This window comes from Pseudorca crassidens, chromosome 15 (genome assembly GCF_039906515.1).
Source record: "Pseudorca crassidens isolate mPseCra1 chromosome 15, mPseCra1.hap1, whole genome shotgun sequence".
NCBI classification, from domain to species: domain Eukaryota; kingdom Metazoa; phylum Chordata; class Mammalia; order Artiodactyla; family Delphinidae; genus Pseudorca; species Pseudorca crassidens.
This window is the reverse complement of record NC_090310.1, coordinates 7,506,472-7,534,399: the sequence shown is the minus strand read 5'-3', so window position 1 is coordinate 7,534,399 and position 27,928 is coordinate 7,506,472. Positions and strand designations below refer to the sequence as shown.

General features: G+C 55.2%; 1 protein-coding gene across 2 annotated transcripts in view; it reads right to left on the bottom strand.

Moving 5' to 3' along the window:
• Positions 1-27,928, bottom strand: part of COL26A1 (collagen type XXVI alpha 1 chain) — a 175,306-nt gene that overhangs the window by 14,160 nt on the left and 133,218 nt on the right. For both annotated transcript variants that reach the window (XM_067705092.1, XM_067705091.1), the window contains exons 4-6: positions 7,940-8,001; positions 2,391-2,547; positions 28-126 (exon numbers count right to left, since the gene is read on the bottom strand). In XM_067705092.1, the coding sequence (XP_067561193.1) occupies positions 28-126; positions 2,391-2,547; positions 7,940-8,001 (318 nt within the window). The remainder of the gene's footprint in view (positions 1-27; positions 127-2,390; positions 2,548-7,939; positions 8,002-27,928) is intronic.

The following is a 27,928-nucleotide window of genomic DNA, read 5'->3' as shown; positions in this document are numbered from 1 at the left end:
TTGGGGCGTGTGGGGGTGTGTCCTTACCAGGAGGACCCGCTGGGCCCTTCTCTCCTGCCTGGCCCCGGTCACCTTTGGAGCCTGGGGGACCTGCAGGCCCTGGTGGTCCCGTCTGTCCCGGGGGCCCTGGGGATAGAATGAAATGAGGCCTGAGACACTGTGGGCTGACCTGCGCCCCCCGTGGCTCCAGGCTTGACCACCTGGGCTGTCCGGTCAGACCTGCCTCCAGGAATCCGGCCCACCTGGGGCCCCCCACAATGGGCAAAGGGACCATCACTAGCTCACATCAGTTATTACAGCTTGCAAACCATTTTTGTTCCTATTAACTTCTATGATCTCAAGAGCTACTTGTGTCCCCACTTGACAGATGGGAAAACTGAGGCTCAGAAAGGTGGCCCTTTGCTCAAGGTAGCAGAGCCAGGCTGTACATGAGTCAGAATCCTCTCTCCGCATCCTGCTGTCTCCTTGCTCAGGCTCAGGAACTGGGCTTCTGGCAAAGAACTTCCCAGTGAGGCCTCCTTAGAGACCCCAGGAAGCCCTGAAGGACATGCCTGCCCAGCTTCACGGTCTCCAGGCCCCACGGGTGGGCAAGAGTAGATGGAGAGGCCAGAGTCCCCCTGTGTGGCCTGGGGACAGCCCCTTCTCTCCCTCTGGAAGCCCTGGGCCTGGGGAGAATGCTCAAAAATGCCTGCTGAACTGATGGAGGCCCTGGAGGTGCCGGTTTCCAGAGAGATTCCCACCTACTCGCGAGGATTCCAGGGTTCACCCAGGTGTCAGCATTTGTAGGGTTTGTGCCCCACCTGGTGGCCATTCTTGGGAACTGCAGTCCCGGTAAGAAGAAAGGTGCCCCAGGAGACCTGGAACCCATTCCAGCTTCCTCCCTCCCCTCCAGGGGGTGTTGGGGCCTGGGTCCTCCAGGGGATGAGAAGCCCCCCCTTCCCCCAGCCCCCGCTCCCTCCTCAGTCCAAGAAGAAGGATCTGAAGATGAGCATGGGGCAGCCCTCTGGAAATGAGACTTTGGGGAGAGTGGCTAGAGAGGTGCGGGGGGGGCGGGGGGGGACCCAAAGTGAGATGCCCCCTCCTCTCATAGCAGGCCTAAGCTCACCCCTACACCCTCCCAGCCTCCAGAGACTACAGAATATCTGATGCTTCCCTGGCCCCTGGAATGGCTACTGGAGGCAACTCTCCCACTGCTGGGGGTCTACAGGCAGGGAAGGGGATGGAGCGTGCTCAGAGCTGAGTCTGGGCAGGAGTGCTAAGAAGCTGGGGGCTCAGCCTGGGGACAGGAGGAGGGAAGGCGTCACCTGCAAAGGGCTCCAGTGGGTCCGAGAATCACTGAGTCAAAATGGCCCTGGATCGCTGGGCGACCCCAGGGGTCACTTTTCGGAGCCTCAGTTCTCTCCTCTGTAACCTGAGCTGTACGAGCTTACTGGAATGATTAGCAATGATATCTGTACAGACTAGGGTGATACAAAAATATTTAGTAACTGGCACAGCACGGATACTGACCAGTCAGACGAGACCTCAGCCTTAAACCCTTGAGTTCAGCCACACAGACAGTGCCAGCTCGCCGCCCAGGGTAAAGCCCCGGCGCTTCTCCTGGCACGTGGCAGGCCTTCAACAGTGCTGACTACCAGTATTACAGTTATTAGTACTTTCTGCAGCCCCAGGGAGCAGAGCCCAAACCAATGGATAGAAACTGCAGAGAGAAAACGTTTACCTCTGACTTCAAAGTGTGGTGGGAAGGGTGAAAACAACAGGTGAGTGGATGTCTTCCAACTTGGGTCAGAGAGTTCAGAGAGGATCCCCCAGAAGGGGGGCAGTCAGTAAGCTGCCCGTCCCTGGTGGTATACAGGCAGGGGCTGCTGTAAAATTGGATGGAGCTGGGCTGGGGGCCTAAGTGCAGAGGCTAAGGGGCAGCAGGGAAGTCAGTGAGCACAGTAGCTGGACTGTGAGGCAATAAGGAATGGTGAGGACTGCGGCAAACTGCAGACCTTGAACGGGATCTGCAGGGGCAGCTGTGACTTAGCTGCAGCCAATTGTTTCTCTTTTTTTAATTTTTTTTTAATATATATTTTTGGCCAAACCACACGGCATGTGGGATCTTGGTTCCCTGACCAGGGATCAAACCCGTGCCCCTTGCATTGGAAGTGTGGAGTCTTAACCACTGGACCACCAGGGAAGTCCCAGCCAATTGTTTCTGTTAAGAGACAGCCAACCCCAATGGCCAGATCTTCCATTTTTCTAAGAGAAGCGAGAAATCCTGGTTTTTATGTGAAATCCCCCCAGGTTTTAAACATCAGCTCAGTTTTTCAAAATGCCACGTGGGCATGTATGACCTCCTTGTGCAGGCCCTGGGAGGCCATGCCTCCCCTGTAGGCCTCACTCACCGGCCGGGCCCGTGGGCCTTCTTCTTTGGGGCCCGGGGTGGGCGAGAGGGAGGGCGTCAGGGAGGAAATCTTCGTTCCAGGGCGGTGGGGTGCTCTGGGGGGTCGGCAGGTCATTGTCTGGGGCTAAGGGCCGCTCTGCTGCTTCCAGAAGGAGAACCTGGGCCGGAAAAGGGCAGAGGGTCAGGCCCAGGCCAGGCCGGGGACACATGTGAATGGGAACGTGTGCCCCAGGAGACAAGCAGCTGCCCGCTGCTCTTGGGACCACCAGTCCCCTCGCTGGAATGTTCTCCCACCCCTGCCCCCCTCCCCTTCCCATTCAGGAAGCCCTCCTGACCCTTGGGCTCAGGCAGGTCCCCTTTGGACACGTTCAGAGTCACCGTACTTTTCTCCTAGAGCGGCTGTCACTGGGATTGGACACTGGCTGTTGGAATAACGACCACGGTCACCTCCACTTCACCGGCTCCTCTCAAGGGAGGGACTGGGCCCGCCTGTCCCCCACACTGCCTGGCTCAGGGCACAAACAACGCAGTCAGGGAATGTTTGTGGATGAACGGATGGATGGAGGGAGGGAGGGAGGGAGGGGCAGAGGGCAAGAAAGGGAAGGGGAAAGGAAAGGAAAGAAAAAAAGAAGAAGAAAGAAAAGAAGGAGGAAGAATAAATAAATGGGTCCAGCTTGATGCACGTTTAGCTGGAACTCCAGAGAAACAGAAGTGGCCGTGGTCACCCAGGGCCAGCCTGGAAAGCAACTGTCCTCTCCCCTGGAGGAAAGCAGGGGTCAAGAACCAAAAGGACCCAGGGCCTCAGTTCACGTGAACTGGGAGCCAGGAGGCCTCAGAGAGGCCCTGCTGTCCCCAGAGAGGCTAGCAGGGGGCGCTGCGTGCCCGGGATCTGCACAGGGCAGGCAGGCAGATGCTAGCACACAGTAGACCCCCCCCACCCCAGCAGAGGCGGCCCTGGGGTTCCCGGGCCATATCAGATGGAGCCCGGCTTCCTGTGCCGATCTGCCAGACAGGAAGGAAGAAGCCCAGTGTCTCACGTCCCCTCCAGCTCTTAGAAACCCGAATCCCGCGTCCTGCTCGAGTCTCCAACTCAGCGTGTGAGATGAAAGTGTTCTGAGTATGGAGCTGAGCACACCCCCGCCGCCCCCCAGGCCCCCCATCCCCCCCCATTAGAATCACTGGTGTCTAATCCCGCAGGTTTTGCTGCCTGAAGGCATCCAAACTTAAGTCCCCCGGCCTATACCCCACCCCACGCCCACCCCAACGCGGGAGTCCATACTTCCCGGAGGGCCTAATGGGCCCCCAGGCCTCTTCCAGTGCCCCTCCGCCTGCCTGTGGCCCTCGCTCGGCCTGTCATGTCCCCGCTCCCCAGGCCTGTGGCCTCAGGCTCTGCAACAGCCCTCTGCCTCCCCCACCTCCGCCTGCCCCCTCCCTCTCCTGCAGCCCCCGGTCCCCACAATCAACAGCAGTGCATGAGGACCTCCTGCAAAGCAAACCCCCTAAACACCGCCCATATCTCCACACACTTCGTACACAGGCGCCCGCCTTGGCCTCACCTGCGTCTCTTCCACCCGCTCTGCTCCAGCTGCCCTGAACTCTCCCAGTGCCCCTCAAGCCCAAGACGGCCCCACCTCCAAGCCCAAGCTCCTGCAGGGCCCTCCACCAGCCCTGCCCACAACCCCGACCCCCGGAAGATTCTGAGATCCAGTGAGCTGTCCCCTCCTCCCTGTGTCTGTCTGACCCTCTGGGCAGAAGGGGGCCCTCCCCTCCTGTGTGTCCCCTCAGCTCCTGTACAATCACTTTGTGCCCACAGCCAGGGCGGCGGTGGGAGCAATGCCACCAGCCCCGCCCTCAGGAGTAGGGACCACCTGGGGAGGGGGCGCCCTCCTTGCTCTGGGTCCCCAGAGCCCAGCACAGGTTAAGTGCCATGTGATGGGGGAAGCTGAGGCCCTGCTACCAGCCAGGCTGGTTTGAATCCCTGCTCTCCTACTAGGTGACCACTGTGTGACCTTGTGCAAGCATTGTGACCTCTGTGGGCCTCAGTTTTCCCATCAGCAAAATGGGGGTGATAACACTGACCCTGCAGGGCCACGGGAGATCGGGAGCGCTCAACACATGAGCAACCCGGTTAGTCCTGCTGATGCTGGGACGGTGGCGGGGGGGCGGGTCACGGGAACAAACGGCGGCCTTCACAGCACCCAGGCCTGGCTGGCTGGGCTGAGGCTTTGTGGCTGTGCAGACAGGGTCCCTCTGAGCACCCCCTCCCACCAGTTCTGCAGTGTTCCGGGGCCTGGGTGACAAGAGTCTCTGAGGACTCTTGGGAATAAAGTGGCACCCCTGCATCAGATCTCAGGTCCCCGTCTGTGTTGGGTGGGTGGGTTCCTGACCCTTGAGGCTCTGGTGACTCCCAGGGCCCCTGTCTCTCAGCCCCTCTCCTTTCTGGTCCTCACAAGGGCTCATGAGACAGGAAGGGCCACTGCAGCCCCATCACAGGTGAGGTGGAAATAGAGGCTCAGAGACTGCAAGTGACTTGCCCAAGGTCACCCAGCAAGTAGGTGGTGGGGCCAGGGCCCCATGTGCTGCCTCACCCACCTCCCCACAGCCGGGCCACAACCTTGGCCTCAGTGGAGCTTCACGGAGGCACAGAGAAGGGGAGCGGCTGGCTCAGATCACACAGCGGCTCAGGGGTGGAACCCCATCTCCTGAGCCCTGGAACCCCCTCTAGGAAGGGAGGGTTACAATTCCTGTCCCAACTACTGACTGTCCACTGGGAAGCTGACCGGCCACGGCCAAGTGGAGGAGCTGGGCGGCAGGGGAAGGAGACTTGTCTGTCGGTGCCCATGATTTGGGACCCAGAGCTGTGGGTGTGAGGATGGAGGCGGGGAGAACTGTCAGTACCTGGCGCCCCAAGGCTTGGGGGCAGGAGGGTGGGCGAAGGCAGGGGTAGCTCCCTTGTTTCTGGCCTGGCTCTGGAGATGGTGGGATTGCCTCCAGTCAAACAGGGGCGCAGGAGAGGGCAGGTCTGGGGGTGAAGGTGATCAGTCCAGGGGTGAGTTGAGATGCAGTGTCTCGGGGGAACCTCCAGATGGAAATATTTAACAGGGAGTAGCCAGGAGCAGAAGGGGGTTTGGAGCAGCTTGGAAAGATCAAGGAGGGGGGTCAGGCCCAGCTCCCAAGGGGACCTGCCACCTGCAGCCTTAGCCCTGCACCAGACACCCGGCTCACTTTTTCCTGGGGCACTTCCCACGCAGACACCAAGGCCCACAGAGCCCACGGACCCAGGCAGAGAAGCCCTGGCCACGGTCAAGTTAGAATCAGCCCCCACCAGAGTCCAAGTCCTCCTGGCCTGGCCATGGCCAACCTCCCAGAGAAACTGACCCCATTCCTGCCGGGCATGAGCACACCAGGGCGGGCAGCAGTGGGCGTGGGGACTTAGCCCAAGAAAACCAGACCTTGGCCAGCCTCGGAGGCAGTGGCTCTGATGACATCATGGCGGCCTGCCTGATTGGCCAGGACACCGCCCTCCTGCACTGGAGAGCAGCCGAGTTCCGAGGCTCCTGTGACCCTCACTCAGGGAAACGCCCTCGGGCTGCCTCCCACTCAGTCTGGTCCTTGGAGTCAGAGTGTAAACTGAGGGGCAGGAGAGGAAGGAAGGCAGGAAACTTTGTCTGCTGGCCTTCCACCCCACCATCGCCCAACAGCCATTCCAGCCTGTCCCAGGAAAAGAGGGTGGCAGGAATCTAGACGAGCTCCTAGGTCTGGGTCCTTTGGCAACTCGGGCACCGTGCGGAGTGTAAATGGAACAGTCCCTTGTGGTCGCCTGGCCTCCAACCTCCTCCTCTTCCCTGGCTGCAGAGCCCCCTACTGTGTGCCTGCGGGTGTGCCCCAGAGGAGGAATCATGAGTGGCCAATTACTCATTTTCCCAGCTCCCTTGCAACTAGGAGGTGGGCGTATAGCCCAGTGCTGGCCAATGATACATAATGAATCTGTTGGGGTGCTTTACTTCCCCCCACTACTTCCTGCCTTTGAACAAGGTATAAGGATGTGAGGCCTTGAGCTGCAGCAGCCACTTTGTAACCATGAGGCACTGACCATGAGACCAAAAGCCAATTCACTAAGGAGGTGGAGAGGAAGGCTGTGTGAAGAGTCTGGGTTCTTGAGCCACCAAACCAATCCTGAGACCACTAACTTCTGGAGTTCCTAGTGAACTAACGATGAATGGTAAGGAGTAAGCTGCCAGTGGCTGGGTTTCTGAACACATCCCTTCTGATGCCAAAACAGGTTTCTTGTCTGCAGAAGCAGAAGTTGCAGTGTCCAGGTCTCAGAGTTTCTGCTCTCTTATGCCAGCTGCCTGGGTTCTGACTCCCCATCTGGGGTCTGCCTGCCTGGTCCTGCCTTCGCCCACCTGACCCCAGCCCCTGAGCCCAGCTCCGTGCTCTCTCTGACCCCTGCGGGCTCACCTGGCCTCAGCACAGCCCCTGAGGCTGCGGGGCTGTCCTGGCTGCTAGCCTGGCTTGTGTCCCCCTCCCTCTGCAGGCTGCCGCCTCTCAGGGCCCTCTGATCGGGCTGACGAAGCCCCCAGGGGCCCAGTTCCTCCAGGGGACACTTGGGCATAGAGCAGGCAGGTGGGCAGCTGGAAGGTGATCCAGATAAGACACCGGAGTTGAGACAGGAGTCTCCCACCCCCTACCTGGGGATCCAGAAGAAACGCAGTGGCAGCCACCTCTCTGCACACCCGTCTCGAGCTACCTCTCCCCTCCCCCACCCAGGAGCCACCGAGCTCACCCCTGTCCACCAGCCTCAGAAGGACCCAGTGAGGGGCCGGGAAATGTCTCCTTCAATTTCCATTTTACAGGGCAGCAGACTGAGGCCCAGAGCTAGGAAGGGACCTGCCAAGGCAGAGCAATTACTGGGACAGCCTGACCCCCCACCTCTGTAGTCCCCTGAGGTCTACAGAGGGGTCATGATCCTCACCCTCAGGACCAGAGAGTAAGCCCCACCCCCAGCCCGCTGCCGTGGCCTTGGCCATGGTCGTGGTACAGCCTCTCTAGGCAGAGGGAGGTGTCAGGGTGGGAGGACCAGGGGAGGAATTGCTCACGGCGGGAGGGCATGGGCGAGGGCTAAGTGGGCAGGGGACAGCTGGCACGGTGCCCGTCCTCCCCCAGAGCTGTGATTTTTAACACCCCAGTGAGTGTACTGGGCCTGGGCCAGAGCAGGCTGTCAGCCTGGTTTCAGGTGCCTGGAAAATGTCCGTCAGGCCAGCAGCCTGGGGACCCGACCTTTTCTAAAGTCTCGGGTACCAGAAGTACGTCCCAGCATCTTCCCCAGCGTCCCTCACACCTGGGACCCTCAGCTTTCTTGCTCACCCCACTCCCTTCCCCAACCCCAGGAGACTGGCCCGGCCCAGAGAAGGTTACCCCGGGCCACTGAAGCCCCAAACAGCACCCATCCCTCAGGACCAGGCTGCTCAGTCCTGCTGGGCTCCCTGGGGCTGATGCAAGCCCCTCCCCAGCCAGCTCCCTAGGCCCATTATCCCCAGACCATCTGACCTTGGCTTCCAGCGTGGTCAGCCGGTCACTCATGTCACTGAGCCGGGTACAGTTCATGCATTCTGAAAGAGAAGAGGTGAGAGTGGAGTAGATCCTGGGGAGAGAGCAGCCCAGCCACAAGGATAGCCTCTGGTCAGGCGGGCAGGGAAATCTCTGAGCTGTTGCCAGCAAAACTCCTACCATCCTTCAGAGCCTCCTTACCCTTAGCGCCCCCTCCTCCATGCAGTCTGCCTGACCCCTGACCCTCCTTTCTGGGCATCCACAGCACAGAGTACTGTCTGTTTACTCAGTGAATTGTCTGAGCCAGCACCTGGGTTGCCTTGTCAGTCTGTGGGTGCCGTGTGGGCGGAGTCTTTGTCTATTTTGTTTGTTCATGCATTTCAGTGCCTGGCACAAAATAGAGGCTCAAAAAAATACCTGATAGTTGCTGAATGGATAGTAAATGAGACACGCTCCCTGACTTTGAGAACTACGGTCTGGGGAAGGACACAGGCAAATAGACACAGGCTGGTAAGGGCTAGAAGAACAGAACGTGCAAAAGGCGTCATGGGGGATGTCAAAGCCCATCTGGGGTGGGCAGTGGTCCAGGAGGGCTTCTTGGAGGCAGTGGCATCTAAGGTGAGGCCTGAGGGATGCACAATGACTGGTCAGGTTCAGCAGAAGGAAGAATAAGGGCTGAGGCCCCAAGGAGAACAGAACAGGGGAGCGTCTGCCAGCAGCCTGGCCTATCCGAGCACACCTGCGGGCCACCAAGGCTGGAGCAGTGGGCTGGGCCCTGACACAGGAGGCCTGGGGGGAAGAGCTTGGCAGTATCCTGAGGCCAATGGGCTGCTGTTGGAGGGGGTGAAAGCCAAGGTCAGATTTGCATTTTTAAAAGCTCACTCTGGCAGCGGAAGTGTCCCATGGGTGGGAGTGGGAGGGCCTGGGAGCCGAAGGCCAATTAGGAGACCAGGAACTGTTAACCTCCCAGGCATACATCTCCCTGGGCTGTAATCATCTATTCACGTCTGTCTCCCCCAGAGACCCAGAGCTCTTTAATGAGGAAATAGATGGTTCAAAGCTGTTCTAAGAAGCTTTTATTGCTCTAGAAGTCAAGAGATGCTCAGATCCCTCCCTCAGTTCAAAGCCTGACCCTACAGGAACCCCATTCTGGTTAAACAGACACACGAGAGCTATTAGGGTAACTCGGCAGGTCCCACTTGGTGTTCAGAGGCCCCTTGGCCACAGCGAGGCCCCCGGCCCCCCATCGTCAGCCTTGTCTGTCCCCCATCTTTATCGCTGAATGCAAACCACCTTGTAAATGTCCCTATTTTAGAATAATGGGTGCTCTGCGAGAGACGTGAGGAGACACCAGGACGTTAGGACCATGGGAGCGGGTGATTCAGGCCGTGTCCTCCCCAGGGGCGCCCAGCCTTGGGGCCAGGGGTGCTGACAGCCACTTTCTGCTCACCAGCCCTACCTGGCTTTCTGTGGGCTGGCAGGGGTCCCCTCACCCTCATCTCCCTCCCCATCTACCCTGGGCTCGGCCCAGTCAGTGGTTTATAAGCCTTTTGTAGGAACAGAACTCTTTCTCCCCCAATAAAACCTTGTCAGGAACCCCGATACATGAAAGAGATTAAAGACTGAGGCGTAAACACTGAAACTTTAAAACAACCAGAAGAATGTATACAGTTGTCTGACTCGGGGACGGGGCAGGACTTCACAAAGGATCAGCGAGAAAGGAGGCGGTTTTCTGGTTAAACATGGGGAATTGAACACACATGTGCCCCTCTAGTTCCTCCCAGGAAAGGGATGGTGAAGGGAGAAAAAGGTACAAACCACAAAGCAGAGAGATGGGCAGAGGAGACTTCGCAGTGAAAGGCAGCCGGGGGCCGAGTCCCAGGCTCGCAGACACAGGAGGGCTTGGAGATCAGGGAAAGGAGAGGGTCCTCTCTGGGCTCAGCGACCCGCCCAAGGGGAAAGGCCCACAGGCGCTGATACCTAGGGAGGTCCCCTTCCCCGCCCCCCCACCTCCTGTACAATGGCCTCCAGTCAACAAGGCCAAACACACGGAAAGAGCCCCAGGGGGCTCTTAGTGCCTCCCTCCTAAATACAGAGGGTCCAGGATTCCTGTGCCTCTGAAGGAGGCCCTTCATGGGAAAGACAGACATCAAAACAAACAGGGTTCCATTTGTCATTCCACCCACCCTACCCTCCACCCTCCACCTTACTTTCCACCCACCCACCTTCCCATTCATCCATCCCCCACCCCTCCCTTCACCCCCGGACGCTACCCATCCCCAACCATCCCTTCATCCACCTGGAGGCACCGTGGCTCCCCGTGGGCCCCTTGGTGACCCCGTGCTGATCCTGACGGGTGGGTGGCAGGGCAGCATGGATGAGGTGCCTGCCCTCGCAGCAAAGGCCCAAGAGCATCTCATGGGAGAACAGGCGCTGGCTCTGGAGGAGGGCTGGCCTGGAGAACTTTCCTGTCTGAGCCTCAGCTGTCCCCTCCACACACAGGAGGGCACCGCCCCACCCCGGGGCCCAGCAGGAAGGGGGTGCAGGATGGCCATGGGTGAGGTGTCAGTCAGAGCCCCAGCCCCACCCAGTGAACATGCCTGAGGCATTTAGAGGCTGTGAACACATTTCCAGGGTGTGAGGCAGGGGGGAAGGCCAGCAGAGGAAGGGGTGAGCCTTGGGCCCTCGCAGAAACCCATTTCTGGAAAGTGTGCTGGGCCCGGACCTAGTTTGCTCTGGCTCCGGGCACCCTGCTTGGCCTGTGGGGAGCGGCTTGGCTGTCAGCAGGCACAGGGGGTCCAGCTCCCCAGCCGCAGAGAGGCCCAGCCAGCGGGCAGGGGCGAGGCTGCCAGCTCAGCCTCCCTGTGCCACCTGCCCGGGCAGGCGCTCTGAGACTGGGCGGGTTTCATGGTTCCCCTGGCATTCTGTCATCGACAGCAATTAAATTATGCATTTGACTTTCTCTAACTATTCCTCGGAGCGGTGGAAATACGGAGATGGGCCTGGTGGGGACAGTTCTGGCTGTGTGACTGGCCGAGGCCCTGCCGCCTGGCTCTGGGCCGGTTCCCCCTCCCTGAGACGCAGACTCTAACTCTCTGGGATTCTGAGGATTCCCACGTTCCCAGCACACACAGGCCCACGAGTGTTTCCTCGTTTTGAGGACACAGCGGCAGAACCTGTGTTGGGAATTCTCTGCCAATATATCAGAAGGGTGGATGTGCCAGGCGAACTGGTGTGCGTGTGTGTGTGTGTGCGTGCGTGTGTGTGTGTGTGCGTAAGAGAGAGAGAAACTGACTGCTTGGCGTGGTCAGTAGAGAGAGCCCTACAGAGGCCACTAACTCACTGTGTGGCTTGTGAGGCCCTCTTTCTCTCTGCACCTCAGTTTCCCCATCTGTAAAAGGGGTTTACATTGCTCAGCTCCAGGGGCCTCGGGCTCCTGGACTCTTTGCTCCTGCCCTTGCCGGCTGGCTGCCCTCTCTGCCTCTCTCTTTCTGTTCCTCCTCCCAGGGCATCCCACCTTTGTGCCTCCAGCTTCTGCTTACCTCACCCATCCCTTTCCTGCTTGGGCCACGAGACCCTGACAGGTGCAGCCAGGGCACTTGCATGGTCCTGTCCCCAGAGGCCCAGCTCCCTCTGAGAGGTCTCTGAAATGGTCTGAAGGTACGGGACATACGCAGGGTGGATGTCACCTGCAGCCAACCCAACGGGGCCCAGCTGGAAGAGACCCCTATAATCCCCCGGGAGAACTTTGACCCTAGTCGAGACTCCTAGGGGAAAAAACCTCCAAGGAGGTCAATAGGGTAAGATACTGCGGAGACAGGGGTAGGGCAGGCCAGCTAGACTGGCCATGGGTGCACACAGGGCACCACAGGAATAAGGAGGTCCTGAGTGATCTGTTTCCCTAATGTGACAAGAGCTATGGAGGTAAGCTCCCCCCCCCCCGCCAAAAGCCTGACTCTAGGGAATGAAAATTGGGGGTAAAGAGGGGTACAGGGGACTCTCCTTTCTCATGGTAAGCCTTGAAGAGCTACTGGCCTTTTTAAAACAATGTATATATTTAATATACGTAATGTAATTTAAACTTTTAACTGGGTGAAAGCATGAAATGTGCTCATGATGCTGTGTGGAAAATATACAAAATTGTATCTATTAGTGAGCCGGCAGGAAACAAGCCAGCTGCAGGCTGGAGCTCCAGAGATAGTGCCACCAAGACATGATCGTTCCAGATTCTTCCAGTCCTGGTGTTTCCAGTTCAGCCTGCAGCTCTTAAGTGCCCTCTGCTGCTCTGAGCCTAGCTCCGTGGGTAGCAGCGAGGACCTGGTAGGAATTTTGTAAAATACCTTCCCTGGGGGGCTTCCCTGGTGGCACAGTGGTTAAGAATCTGCCTGCCAATGCAGGGGACACGGGTTCGAGCTCCGGGAAGATCCCACATGCCGTGGAGCAGCTAAGCCCGTGCGCCACAACTACTAAGCCCGTGCTCTAGAGCCCGCGAGCCACAACTACTGAAGCCCGCACGCCTAGAGCCCGTGCTCCACGACAAGAGAAGCCACCGCAATGAGAAGCCCGCGCACCGCAACGAAGAGTAGCCCCTGCTCGCCACAACAAGAGAAAGCCCGCGCGCAGCAACAAAGACCCAACGCAGCCAAAAATAATTAATTAATTAATTTAAAAAAAAAAACCTTCCCTGGGCCTGGGAAGCCACCTTTCCAGTTAACTTGTAGAGAACCGCTTGTCCAGGTACTTGCAGACAGATCGGATTTTTCTAAGACACATACCCCAGAAGGAAGCGTGGAAAGGACAAGGCCAGGCCAAAGGTGGGGGCCCTACCCTGGACCCCCCTGTGCTCCTCCACACATGCCAGAGCGACGGAGCCCATCGGGGGTCGGGAGCCTGCTGGTTGGATGGAGCTGTGACTGCTTCCCAGGCCCAGCCGTGGGGCTAATGGACAGGACAGAATAATTAAATTCCATCTTTTTCTCTATCACGGATCACAGAGAAAGCCAGATATTTTTTCAAGAACTTCTGCCAAGAGTTTTTATTGAAAAGTAATTGGAGTTTCTTCTTGGAGAGGGGCAGCCTTGCATGGGTGTCACCGCTGTAGAAACACAAATCCCCAAAGGACCAGCTGCGCTGAAACTGCTCAGAGCACACTGGTAGCTGGCCACCTCCACCCCGACACCAGCAGCCCCTGGACTGCAGAGCTTTCAGAAACCCCCTGTGGGGAAAAGGGACAACACTGGTGAGTGAAACCAATTCACTAATGTTAATCAGTCACCTACAGGGTGAGAGGCAGAAATACCCTGGCGTGTGTCCCTCCCTTTATGAGTGAGGATGATGAGATTCAGAGAGGTTCAGCAATGCACTCAAGGTCACACAGCTTGTCGATTAAAGGCCAGAATCAGAACCCAGGCCTTCCATTCCCATAAGCCCATGGTGGGCTGGGCTAGGTGCCCTGGCTGGGGCAGCAACTCTCAACGCGATGTGAAAACAGTGCCTGGACCATGGCTGGACATGGGTGAAGTTTGTGATTTCTTCACCCCACCATGGCCCTAAAAACTCTGCTGACCTAACTGGCCAAGTCTGTCTTCCTCCCTCTCTACCTCCACATCCAGCCCAGAGTTCAAGATTGTTGGGTCTTGTACCATGGCTGGATCACACCCCAAAGCATCTTTGCCCCAATGAAATCTAAAGAGGAATTATTGGAATTATTAAGTTAATTTAGCAAGGTTGATGGAATACAAAGACAGTTTATACAAATCAACCGTATTCCGGGACTTCCCTGGTGGTCCAGCAGTTAAGACTCTGCGCTCTCAATGCAGGGGGCCTGGTTTTGATTCCTCGTCAGGGAACTAGGTCGTGCACGATGCAGCTAAAGATCCCGCATGCTGCACGCCACAACTAAAGATCCCCCATGCCACAACTAAAAAGATCCTGCCTACAGCAACTAAGACCCCGCACAGCCAAATAAATAAATAAATAAATAAAAAGCTTGCCTTCAATTAAAAAGAAAATCAACCATATTTCTATCTATTGACAATAACATCATTCACAAAAAGCATCAAATTATCTAGGAATAAATCTACTGAAAACTATAAAACATCATTGAGAGAAATTAAAGAAGATCTAAATAAATGGAAAGATATGTTCATGGATTGGAAGGCCTTATATTATAGATGTTAACTCTCTCCCACTTGATCTATAAATTCAATGCAGTCCCATTTAAATCTCAGAAGGCTTTGTGTATGTTGTGTGTGTGTGCGTGTAAATTTGCAAGTTGATTCTAAAATATATATGAAAATGCAAAGGTCCAAGAATAGCCAAGGCGATCTAGAACAAATAGAACAAAAGTGGAAGACGTTTAGGACCAGAAACGAGATCTATTATAAAACTACAGTAACTAAAACACTGTATTATTGGTGCAAAGATAGACAAAGAGACCCACACTTAAACATTCACCTGGTTTATTAAAAAGGCACGTACGAGTAGAGGAGAGAAAGGACGGACTTTTCAATAAATGGTGCTGGGTCAATTGGACATCCAAATTGAAAAGTAAAATAAAAAAATCTGACCCCTAACGCACACTACACATGAAAGCCGATTCCAGACGGATTGTAGATCTAAATGTTAAAAGAAGAACAATACAGCTTTTTTTTTTGCAGCGCAGTATGGCTTTCAGGATCTTAGTTCCCCAGACCAGGGATCAAACCCAGGCCCCGGCAGTGAAGACTCCAAGTCCTAACCGCTGGATCGCCAGGGAATTTCCAACAATACCAGTGTTAGAAAAAATGGGTAACTTACCTTCATGACCTCAGAATAGACAAAGGTTTCTTAGGACACAAAAAGCACTAACATTAAAGAAAACTTTGATAAAATGGATCACATTAAATTTAAGAATTTCTTTTCATCAGAATACATCATTAAGAGAATGAAGAGGCCTATCACCGAGTAGAAGAGGTCCTTGGAAGACATAAAACCACAAAATAAGATGCCAAATGATCCACCTGCCAATGCAGGGGACATGAGTTTGAGCCCTGGTCCGGGAAGATCCCACATGCCGTGGAGCAACTAAGCCCGTTCGCCACAACTACTGAGCCTGTGCTCTAGAGCCTGCGAGCCACAACTACTGAAGATCACGCACCTAGAGTCCGTGCTCCGCAGCAAGAGAAGCCACCGCAATGAGAAGCCCGCGCATCACAATGAAGAGTAGCCCCCGCTCGCCGCAACTAGAGAAAGCCCGCGCACAGCAACGAAGACCCAATGCAGCCATAAATAAATAAATAAATAAATTTATTAAAAAAAAAAAAAATCTTAGTGATGGTGAAGAAATTTAAAAAAAAAAAGTGCTTCCTTGGTGGCACAGTGGTTAAGAACCCGTCTGCCAATGCAGGGGACACGCGTTCGATCCCTCGTCCGGGAAGATCCCACATGCCACGAAGCAACTAAGCCCACGTGCCACAACTACTGAGCCTGTGCTCTAGAGCCCACGAGCCACAACTACTGAAGCCCGCGCGCCTAAAGCTTGTGCTCCGCAACAAGAGAAGCCGCCACAATGAGAAGCCCGCGCACCGCGAAGAAGAGTAGCCCCCCCGGGCTCACCACAACTAGAGAAAGCCTGCGCGCAGCAACAAAGACCCAACACAGCCAAAAATAAATAAAAATATAATAAATAAAAAAAAAAAAAGATGCCAAATGGCCCACAGTCATAGGCGGAGGGGTCAACTCATTAGCCGTATCAGGAAATGCAAATTAAGCCACACCCACAAGAATGGCTAAAATTAAAGACTAACAATGTAGTATCCGAGAGAGTATGAGCCACTGGAACTCTAAGAGAGCGTCAGTGGAACGTCCATGGAATAACCACATTTTTAAAATGTGGCAGTTTCTAATAGGGCTGAGTAGGAGCAATTCCATCTCTAGATACAAAAATGAATAAATCCTTTCACCAAAAGACACGTGCAAGAATGAGCAGCGTTGCTCATAATAATCAAAAATTATAAATAATCCAAATTCCCATCGGTGGCCACCTGGGTAAATTGAATATTCACAAAATGGACTATTGACACTGTAAAAAGCGCACGCAAACCACGTGCAGCCGCGTGGATGAACTTCACAAAGATGACAGAGCCCCCCTCAAAGAGCACACACTGTGTGAGTCCATTTATCGAAGGTTCCAGCACAGGCAGGACAGGTCAAAGGCAGTGGCCTGCGGGTTAGCAGTTATCTTGGGGAGGGCAGTTACCAGAAGAGGCAGGAGAAGGGCTTCTACGATGATGAAATTATTCTTTCTTGAGCTGGACGCTAGGACACAGGTGTGGTCAGTGTATGTAAAACATGTCAAGCCGCTGTCCTGCCCATCCTAAACCACCAATCTGACCCGTCAGCCCCCAGTGCTCCCCGATGCCCTGAGGACAACCCCCACCCCTGGGATGGGCTACTTGCCATGCTCTGAGCACCTCTAACTCTTCTAGGCCTTTAGCATTTGTCTTGTCATCGCATCTAGAAATGGCTTGCAACCACTCCATTGATGAGCGAATTCCTCGTGAAGCACCACCTCCTCCAGGAAGCCTTCCTTGACCACTCTAGGCAGATTCAAGCACCCACCTTCCCACCAATTGCCATGCATCCTGTGTACACCTTGCTGACAGCACTCGGCGGCGTGGACGGGGAACCTCTTGTGTACCCCTCTTCCCTGTGGGGCCATGTCTCACCCATTCTCGTATTCTGAAAAATGGGGGCAGAATATTCCTCCATCATATGGGGCTGCAAAGATGCTCGTGTGTCCTCTTGGGAAGCAGCAGTTTTGGGGAGGGGGGCGAGCAGATATGGAAGGGGACCCCCAGCTCATTGTCCAGGTAGCCTGCCTTGGAGGACCTCAGGGGGCCCCGGGGGAGGGGAGGGACTGCTCTCCTCCCGCAGGGGGCCGTCTGTCCCACGTGCACCCTGGCAGCTCTGTGCCGGGAGCTTCCTCACTGTACACGGCAAGCGCTGCAGCCCCTGAGCAGCTGTTTTCCATTTCCACCAAAGTCAGGAAAAACGGAAGGGGTTTAAAGTAGAGATAAGGAAGATGTTTTGATGCTGAAGTTCATTATATTCTGGCTTGTGTCATGGTGGGAGGGGAGGAAGGGAGGAAACGTTCTCTTCCGATTTCACAAGAGCAGAGGGTCTGGCCCATGTGGAGCCATGCAGGTCATAATAATGATCAAAAGAAGAAAAAGCAACTGGAGTTCACAGAGCACTCAATCTGCCAGACGCTAATGGAAGGGCGAGACCTTGATGCACCGCTTTTCATGTAAATTTGTCTAATTCCTGCAACAGCCCAATGAGGGAAGAACCATTATTATCTCTGTTTTACAGATGCGGCAACCCAGGCACAGAGAGGTTAGGTAACTTGCCCAAAGTCACACAGCTAGTAGGTGCCAGAGGCTGGATTCAAACCCGGGGAGTCAGGGGCTGCCACTGGCTCTTAGCCATCATCTTGGCAGCCTCAGGAACTGGCCTGCTGAAAACGCCTGAAGTCCCAGGGGGCTCCTGGAGCCCTGCCCTCAGTGGCCCCCACCCTGCTGTCCTCTGGAAGTCCTACCCCCAGGGTTGTGGGGTGGGGCTCCACAGCCTTTCCCCAGATGCCATCCTGGCCCCTCACCCCAGCTGAGGGCACCACGGCATTTCCTTTCTAAAACATCAGGGCCCTTGACTTCTGTGGGGAAAAGACAGGAATTAAATAAATGCAACTTTTTAAGAAATGAGACCCTTCCCAAAAGTGAGTAGAGGCCCGCTGCTATGTAGGGATGACATGGTCCCTTTGCCCCCCTTCCCCAGAAGGCAGCTGGGCCCTAGTGAGAAGAAACCCAATCTGGCAGTGGCATGGGGTGGGGACTGTGGGGCCAGAGGGGCTGGCACGCAGGGAGGGGCATCAGTGGCTCCAAGAGGGTCAGGGCCCTGCTGCTGGGGAGGGGGTGTGGGAGGGGGCATAGAGAGAGACCAACCCACAGGCCACGTCCCTGTACCAGAATGCAGACCTTCAAGGGTGCGCGTGGGAGTGAGCATGAGTGTGGATACACTCAGGTCTAAGGCAGGGGGTCTACATGGGAGTGTCTCTGCGTGTGGACATTTGTGTGCACATTGTGTTTGTGTCTCTGTCTGGTACTATTTCTTTCTTTCTTCTTTTTGGCCACACCACACGGCATGCGGGATCTTAGTTCCCAGACCAGGGATCGAACCCGTGCCCCCTGCAGTGGAAGCGCAGTGTCTTAACCACTGGACCGCCAGGGAAGTCCGTGTCTGGTCCTATTTCTGACACGTGGGTGGAAGCTCAGAAGCATTCGCCATCTCCACGGGCCCCGGGGTTTACAAAGCCCTTTCGCATCTTTGACATCTCTTGGTACCTTTGTGGCCAGTGAGGCCCCACAATCCATGGTCCCAACTTATAGCTGTGTCAAGGGCAGCTCAGAGTGGGAGAAGACCTCCCCAGGTCACACAGAACTGCAGCAAAAACCCCAATGTGTTCTGGGGAAGGCCAGGAACCCTCCTCCCACCCCACCTACACCCTCCATGGGGACCCAAATGAGTCAGAAGAGGCTGCAGGAGGAGGAGCTCTTAAATCCAGGGGGCTGGTCCCCTGCTCTGGGAGCATACGCCTTCTGATGGACCAGGAATGGGGTCAGCATTAGGAACTGTGCTGTGTGTCCTCAGGCAGAGTTCAGCCCTCTCTGGGCCTCAACTTCCCATCAGTCAGATGCAGGGATGGACTGGATGCTCCCTTTCAGCCTTTTGTTCTCTGAGTCAGTAACCGTAACTGGAGTCAGAAGGCACATCAGCTGGGCATCCACCTTTCCCCTTCTCTCTCCTGTGGGAAAAGGAGCCAGGCTTTGCTTCCTGCAAGCAAATGGATCATATCACGGTGGCCCATTCCCTGGCTTCTGTGGTGAAAGGTGATCCCCTGGGAAGCATCCTGTTGGGCTGGAGAGGCCACTTGGTGGGCCCGGGCAATCCACAGCCCAGGTGAGGAGCACCCACACCGGGCCCTCAGCTTTCCTCCACAATAAAATGGAACAATAGTCCCTGCCCTGTGTATTCACGAGGCCCAGTCCAGATCTTTGCCATGGGTTTTGGTACTCGCGCTTGCGCAGGAAGGATATGCAGGAAGGGGCAAACTCTCCTGGGTCCATGCTGGGCGAGGCAGTTGCTTGGACGTCCAGAAGCCGTCAGGAGGACAGCACAGCCGGGGAGAGTGCAGCGTCCTCGGGACCCTCCAGGCAGCAAAGATCCAGCCTTCTGGCCAGCAAAGCCTTTGGTATCTGGACCATTTTGGAGAGAAACTCATCTGAGAAGTACTGACTGCCCAGCCGCCAGAGTGGAGGTATACAGCACACCTGTGCTGACCACAGGGCACCCAAGTGTGGAGGGCGCTCACCCCTGAAATGAACGTCTCCACTGCACCCCTCCTTCCGCCCTCACTAACCACCGGGATTCCTGAACCCTGGATTCTGGGTCTGGATTCATGCTCTCCCCGAGTCCCTTCTGTGTTGATGATGACGTAGTAACGAAAGCCATACTTCCTGGGTATCTCTAACGCTCCTCGGGCGTCACCATGTGCATTACGCATCTTCCCCATAGGTGTTTTGGTTCCTCTGTTACAGATGATGAAAACGGAGACTCTGAGAGGCTGTGAAGTTGCCCCAGGCCCCACAGGCAGGGGCAGGAACCAGATCAGAGATGCTCCAAAGCCAGCGCTCTTTCCTTCACGATTCCTGGCCACGTTGGAAACCTCCTCAGCAAGGGAGTTAGAACTGTAGCGCCGGTGAGTGCACCCAAGAAAAGTGTGTGTGCTTTAGTGCCTGGACCCTGGGGCCCCCTGGGGCTGATCCAGCCCTGTCGTGGCTGTGTCTCTGGACAGGTGAGTTATAGCAGGTGATGGCAGGTTTGTTTGACGCAATGAATGACTTTCTCATCAGCGCTGCTCCCAACGGGCTGTGGAGTGGCTTCCCTTCAGACTGGCACGGCTGGGGGAAGTCCGTCCCCAGAAACCCCCGGCATGAGAATGGAACAGCCAGAATCCCGCAGCATAAAGGACTTCTTGGTCCTTGGTTGGGGCTGGAGGAGGGCCCCCGCAGCTGGGGGGTGCTTGGGTGAAGGTGGCTGTGGGACCATTTGCTCAGCAGAGCGGTTTCCAGCCTTCCAGGAACATCCCTCAGGACTTAAAGGGGGTTTTATCACAACAGAAATAAGAGATCCAGTCTCTGCAGCCATTTGGGGGATCGAGGAACTGGGGGGAGGGTCATCCCTGCACATGTTTTATCTTTCAGGGTTTTCCGAGGTTTGTGTTCTTAAACTGAAGTTATTGTTTGAAGTGTTCTTCCTCTTTTTTCCTCATCCAGAAAGAAATCATAAATATCTCCAGGGTCCCACAGAGCTGGCAGGCGGCCTTGCCTGGATCTGAAAGCTGACACCAGGCACAGCCCAGGGAGACGAGCTCCGATTCCCGATCCTCTTGGACATGTGGCGTCAGTACTGCCACCATCACTCTGTGTCAGTGGGAAAGAATCCCTTTTAACAAGGCTCCGTCTTGGGGCTTTCAGAGGAAAATGGTGGCAGAATTCAAAGTCCCCAGGCGGGAGGTCTGGACGGGGCAGTGCATCAGAGGAAGCCCAGGCAAATCAGCTCTGGCCTTTCCCTGCATGCACCTGGGCAGGCCCCTTCCCCTCTTGGGGTCTCTATCCCTCCAAAGGCAAGGGGAAGGCCCAAGGTAGCTTCAGCTTCTATTCAGGGGTCATCTGGGCTCCAGGAAAGGCTTGGTGTCTTCGTGCCGCCATCTGCCTCTTGACGGTTGTTTAGGGGAGCTGGGACGTGAGTGTGGGATGCTTCCTCTGACACCAGGTCTCCCGAGTTCTCTATAAGAGGTCCAATCTCAGTCTGGAGGACCATGGGCCTGACCTCATGTTGGAGAGAGCCCAGAGCAGCAGTTATCAAATGCCCTTTTCTTTTTTTTTTTTTTGGCTGTGCCCCGCGGCATGCAGGATCTCAGTACCCCGACCAGGGATCAAACCCGTGCCCCCTGCAATGGAAGCACAGAGTCTTAACCACTGGACCGCCAGGGAAGTCCCATCAAATGCCTTTTTAAAAGAAAGAAGTCTTTTTCCTACACACAATGGCTTCTGGGACCCCAACAGGTACCAAATCAAAGAGAGGCTGCTCCGACTGCAGGGGGTGGGAGCCCAGAGCCCCCAAATCAGCCACCATCTGCCCCCTGGGTTCAAGGTGGGCAAGAGGTAGATGGGTCTCGGTGTCCCCACCCCTGGTTCTCAGACACCCAAGGGAACAGCATGTGAAGAGGCCCATCCCACGTCCAGTGGGGGACGTAGTGCCCACACGGAAGCTTCCTGCTTCGTGACAGGGGGCCGTTTGGACTCAGCTCCCCCAGGCAACGTCTGGGGCTTACATTCTTCCGGGCCTGGCCTGCCCCCTCCCTCAGGGGCCACCATGCACTGGTCAGCTGCCCCTCCACCCTCCTAGCCAGGAGTGGGTCTGGCTGGAGCCCAGGCCCACGTGGCCTCCTGTCGAGACACGGAGGGAGGAGGAGTGGGCAGGTGACAAGACTCCTGACTCCCAGGGTCAAACCTGGACTGCATCCTTCCCAACAGGAGGAGGTTGTCATGGCAACTAAAGGACCACTTGAGATGGGGCCCAGACCTTCACTGGGGATGGATTTTTCTGCTAATTGCCTGTAGTTTCCAGCTCCTGATCTGACTTTCTAGATCACAAGTCAGACACAAGCTGACTCTTTCTTAGAGACACTTTCCCTCCACCGACTGTCCCAATAGCTTAAAACACATTCGAACAACAGAAAGGCATTTGTGCAGGATTTATGGTGTTTGCCTAATAGCTCAAGGCTTAGTCATCTCTCTGGGCCCTGCCCCTCGACAAGAGATGAGGATGATCAAGGCCACCTCCTAGGGCCCCGAACCAGTTAGAGAGAATGCGGGATCAGCACAGAGTACGTGCAGAGAAAAGGCAGCTATTATCTGTACTCATATTAGAAAGCAAATCTCCCATACAATTGTAAAGACCAGAAGCGTCTTAGGGCTATCTCACCGGGCCCTTTCTTTTCACAGATGAGAAAACAGATCTGGGGTGGTAAGTGGTTCATGGCCACAGTCACACATTTGAGGTGGTGGCCCACCCAGGGCTAAAACCCAGTTCTGGGTTTGCACCTTTTCACCTTCCCAGGGCAGGCACCTCATTACTCCCCCTTAGTCATTTACACCATAGTAAGAATGAGTCCATACAGTACCACTGGGAGCACAACACCTTACAAGCACTCTGCCATCCCTCTCTCCTGCCAGAAGAGCCTTAGAGGAAGATAATATAATCCCCATAATTAAGGAGGAGCAAGATGGTCCAGCCCAGAAAGGTAAAATGTGGCCCAGGGTCCGGAAATGCCAATCCTCCTTGCTCAGCGGCTCCATCTGCGTGCAGATTAGAGGAGGGGGATGAGAAACCTTCTGCTCAGGCACGGAGTGCGGTTACTGGGTCGGGGTTCTTATTGGCCACATTTTCCCGCATTCCAGATCCTGGTCTGGAGCAGCGGGAGAAGTTTCTTTTCCAGGAACAGGTCTCATGTCCACACTGGTCCTACCCCAGGCTCCTGGGAGCCCCGCTGGACTCACCAAGTGGCAGATGGGAGAAGGCTCGGGCCAGAAGCAGAGCCATTGCAGAGGAGGTGAGGGGACCGCCAGAGGCTGGCCTCGGTGTCTGATGCCTGCTCCCTGCTCACAGCTGGGCTGCAGTATGCGGGGAGGGAGAGCCCAACCCTCCTCCCTTCAGCCTCTCTGAGCTTTAGGGATATGGGGGGCGGGGGGGCAGGCGGGCCAGGGAATCCGGCAGATTCCAAGGAAGCGGTCTCGCAGAACCCAAGGGCCTGGGGTGGAGGGGCAAAGAGTGGAGCGGGGAGGGGCTGGGGTAGGACCCAAACAGCACCGCTCTGGGACCACTCACCGTCCCAGCCAGAACCAAGTCCAAGGGCGAAAGGAGTCTGAAATGAGCCTCCCTACTGGGAGTGCGGGGCACCCGGTCTCCTCTTCCTCCAACACCGCCCCCTCAGCCCCGTATCCAGGAGCCCCAAGAGGCAGCCGTCCAAGACTACAAAAGTCTGCCCATCTGGTGGGTGTGAAATGCTATCTCACTGTGGTCTGAATTTGCATCTTCCACACCACTGATGAGGCTGAACATTTTTTCATAGGTTTTGGAGCCATTTCTCCCCAGCGCCTCCCCTCCAGCCGTGAAAGGCCTGTCCGTGTTCTTGACCCATTTATCTGTTGGATTTTTCTGTCTTTTCCATATTGATTCACGTGAGTTCTTTCTGTATTTCTGATACCAACCCGTTGTCAATTTTACGCATTGCAAGTATCTCCTCCCAGCCTGTGGCTTCTGTTTTTGCCTTTGGTAAGGCTGCCTTTTGTCAGAGAGAAGTTTCCCAAGCTACTTTTTTTTTTTTTTTGCCACGCCATGAGGCATGCGGTATGGTAGTTCCCCTGACCAGGGATTGAACCCGTGCCCCCTGCATTGGGAGCTCGGAGCCTTAACCACTGGACCACCAGGGAAGTCCCCCAAACGATTTGCTTTTAATTCCTTTAAAGGTATCAGGTGGAGTCGTGATAGTTCCCTCCCTATCCCGTTCACAATTTAAAGGGGCAATTCTAATGACTCACTCATACTAGCGTGATATTGACTTACTTGGTAGCTGAGTTCTACACGGCCAGAAGTTCCTTCCTCTACCTTGTTTCCCAGGAGTTTCCATCATGAATAGGTGTTGAATTGTATCTCTTAAACTGTTCGTGAGCTGAGTCACATGAATAGATTTTCTAAATTCTCCTTGGTCACAATCTATCACTTTCTGTGCATGGCCAGATTTAAATAGCTAATATTTTATTTCGGATTTTTCACTTGACTCATCTATAGCTCCAACCCAGAACCAACTCGGTGGTCCCAGAACTAGGGTAACTTTCAGTCCTGAACCTGTGGGAGGTTGAAGCCCAAGGCTTTGGTTCCTCAGGCTTATTTTTCCCCTTCCAAAGTCCAGACAGACAAGCTTCCTCGTTACCGTGAGCCAGGGGTGGACTTTTCCTGTCTCTTCTTTCACTACGTCTCAGCTATTGCACCCTGTAACACAGGAGCCCACCCTTTCCCCCTGTTTTGGCTCAGGTATAAAACTCGGTCCCAGATTCCCAGGACCCACTTCCCCGCCTACCACGGGCAATCACAGCAACAGCGTCAGACCCTCTGCTTCCTTAGCTTACTGGGCACCGGAGCTTGAGGGGGCCACAGAGCCTGGATGGATCCTGCGGGCCCCCGCTTGGTCTCTGCCCTGGAGGGGAGGCACAGAAGCATCGGCAACCTCTTCCCTGCTTTTTTCCAAGCTGAAGTTCTATGTAAAATGTAAAAGAAATGGTTCTTGAAAATGCCGATGAATGAGGCAGGATACAATCTTCCTCCTAGTCGACCAGCCGACCCAAGCACAGGGTAACAGTACATGGTTCTTAAGCGCTGGTAGAATTCACAGTAGTCTGATGTGAAGAGGTCACCTGGGCCTGGATTATGGAGAGATTCTCAGTGTGTGAGCTCTGCCCTGGGTTCACACCTTCATGAACAAGGGCTCCTGCTACTGGCCAGAGCCAATTCCCTTGGGCCCAAAGTTCCTTCTGTAGCATACACATATATATAATATATATATATATATGTGCATATATTCATACACACATATACACACATATATATCCCCAAGGACTGATGTCCAAGCTCTGAATGAGCGTGAGGAGTCTGATGCTGGGATCACACACACACACAAACACGCACGCACATACACACACAGGTGCACACATGCACATATACTCACAGCACGTGCAGACGCCCGCACACGCACACTATACATCATGACACTCTCTGATACTCACAACGCGTGCAGACGCCCGCACACGCACACTATACATCATGACACTCTCTGAAGTCTTCCTTTTTCTTTTTCTTTTCTGGCTGAGACTTGTGGCTCGTGGAATCTTAGTTCCCAGACCAGGGATTGAACCCAGGTCCCCGGCAGTGAAAGCACTGAGTCCTAACCACTGGACCGCCAGGGAAGTCCCTGAAGCCTTCCATATAGGACATTCCAGGTTGAGACTTGACTCAAAAGCCAAGAATTGGGACACCCCTCCATCCAGCCCCGAGGCCTGTGGCATGTGAGGGTCTGGGGGAGCCCGGCAGAGACAGCGGCCAGCTCTGGGAGGCAGGCCTGAGGCTGTACGTGAAGGGGGAGGCCAGGTCTCAGCACCGATCAGCTCCCAGAGCATTCCCCAGATGGCAATGACCCTGGCAAATTCCGGAACACAGAACTGGGCACTCACAACTGCCCAACATTGGGAGAAATAGATAGTAAATGACCTCACAGATATTCATTTGGCAAACGCTGCCCAGGACCCTGGCACTGGCCCTGGCATTCAAGATTCAGGGAGTGAGAACACAGACCCATGGCCCTGGGAGAGGTAATCTACGGGACCATTATAACAGCGAGCCAAGGAAGCCAAGGGGGTGGGGCAGGGTAGTCAAGGAGGGCTTCCTGAGGGTGGCGGCCAGAATATAAAGAGTAAGTCGGAATTACTGGGAAGGGAAAATGGTACTTAGGTAGTTTCCAAATCTAACTTCGTTCATAATTCCCCAGACTGATGCCGGGAATCCAAGACTCCAGCTCAGGCGTGCCCAGGGCTCCATCAGGTGCCTATTGGTCCAAAGCAGCAGGATCTCTCACCGACCGTAGAACCTCCTTCCCAACAAGTGGGGCTGGTCTGCATTCCCAGGAGTCCATGATGGCTGTAACCACAGTTGGTCCCTCAAGGAACATTGAGGCTAAACTCCATCTTATCTAGATGGGGACAATGGCCCAGAGAGGGTAGGAATCTACCCAAGAAAGCCCAGTCAAGAGCACAGCTGGACCAGAGCCTGTGGCCCACACGCCAGCTCCAGAAGGGCTCAGGCCTCTGCAAGTTCTCCATCCTGCAGTTGTCCTCAGCCCCGTCGGGGTTCCCCAGGCTGTCACCAGCTCCCTTAAGGAAAGTCTCAAATTCTCTGGACAACGGGCTCCCCATCACCTGTGGTGTCAAGTGCAAATCCCTCAGCTTGCCCTTCAACACCCTCACAGAGTGGCTCTGGACACCCCCAGCCAGAATCCCCCACCTGTCACCTTCCCCACATCCTCCCTGTGCATCACATCGCATGGCCTGCAGTTCCCAGAGCAGATCTTGCCCTTCTCTGGCTCCTGAACTTTGCACAGCGTCTCTGTGACAGGGCCCTCCTTGACCCCACTGACAGACGCCTCAATCATGGCCGAGCAATGGACCTGGAAGGACTGGGGCCCCACATTGGGAGGTTGGTGGTCTCAGGGGACTTTGAGGAAACCATTGCCCCTTGACGCTTTGGGCAGGGTTGGGCTGTGCCCATATATAGCACCACTGTCTATAAGCCGACTGCAGCCCCACCCTAGGACAAGACACGGAGACCACAGTTTTGATCAAAGGCTACAGAACCCAGACCAAGTACAAATACGAGGAGGCACCAAAGCATCCTTCACCTTTTGAAAAAGGAGGAGGAAGAATTTTACCTTGAATAAAGATAGAGAAATAGACTCAGCAGATGCCAACTATTATATATATAGGATGGATAAACAACAAGGTCCTACTGTATAGCACAGGGAACTATAATGTCCTGTGATAAACCACAACGGAAAAGAATATGAAAAAGAATGTGTGTGAATATATATATACATATATATATATATATGACTGAATCACTTTGCTGTACAACAGAAATTAACACAACATTGTAAATCAATTATATTTCAATAAAATAAATTAAAACAAATGAAATAGACTCAGAGACTCAAAGAAGAAATGGGAGTTAGACAAGATCACCCCAAAGAAGACAGGGCTTGAACCCCACCTGCCTACCTCCCAGGACGATGCTCCTTCCTCCATCCACACTGCCCACCCCACCCCAGGCCAGGGGGGCTGGAGCTGGGATCCTCAGATGGAGAGTCGGCACCGCTGGACCAGCCATCTGCAGGCCGCAGAACCCCCGCAAGCCTGCAAGGGGACAGCACCTCCCAGCTTCGTGACCTGATGATAAGAAGATGTCTCGAGAAGCATCTCCGTGGGAGAGGCTTCCGTCTCGACATCTGGCCAGGAAGGGCCGTCTCCACATCTGGCCAGGAAGGGCCGAAGGGCTGCCTCCAGCTCTGTGCGTTCTTGGAGGCCCAGCAGCAGAGCCCAGCTGGGGCTCTGGGCAGCTGCAAGTGATGCAGAAACTCAGCAGCTGGAGCCCTTGTGGGTCCGAGAAGTGAGGGAGCCTCAGTCTGCTCCATTCTGGGAAGTGCAGGAGACCGGGCGGCAGGCCGGCATCACACCGCCAAGGCCATGAACCCGGAGGGGCTGGGGCTGGTGCGGAGGAGGGGATGGCTGGTCAGGGGAGTCCACATCCCACACCCCATCCTCCAGCAGGCGGCCAAGGGCTCTGGGTCACTAAAGCTATTGGGGCTTAGGGAGAGGAAAAGGACTGCACGCTGAGGCCAGGAACAGAGGACCCCTCAGGAGAATACGTCTATTGGAAAGGCAGGGGGTTATTCCCCTAAATGTCTCACCCAGCCGCACTCGGCAGAGTGCAGTATGCTCGCGTCGGCAGGGCTCAGCAGCTGTGTTACGGCCAGTAGAGGGCTCCAGGCAGGATGGAACCCAGGATGCTTCTCCCTCCACCGTTCACGCGTTCAACCTTCCACCATCCGTTTATGCAACAGATGCTCTACTGTGTCCTGCCACAGGTCAGGGGCTACGACACATAGTGGGTCCAACATGCTCCTTGACTTGAGTCTGATGGAGGAGACATGGGGTCCCCAGACAGCTCCTGTGATGTCCCGTGTGCTGTCATAGTAGTAGTGATGGGCCCTTTGAGAACACG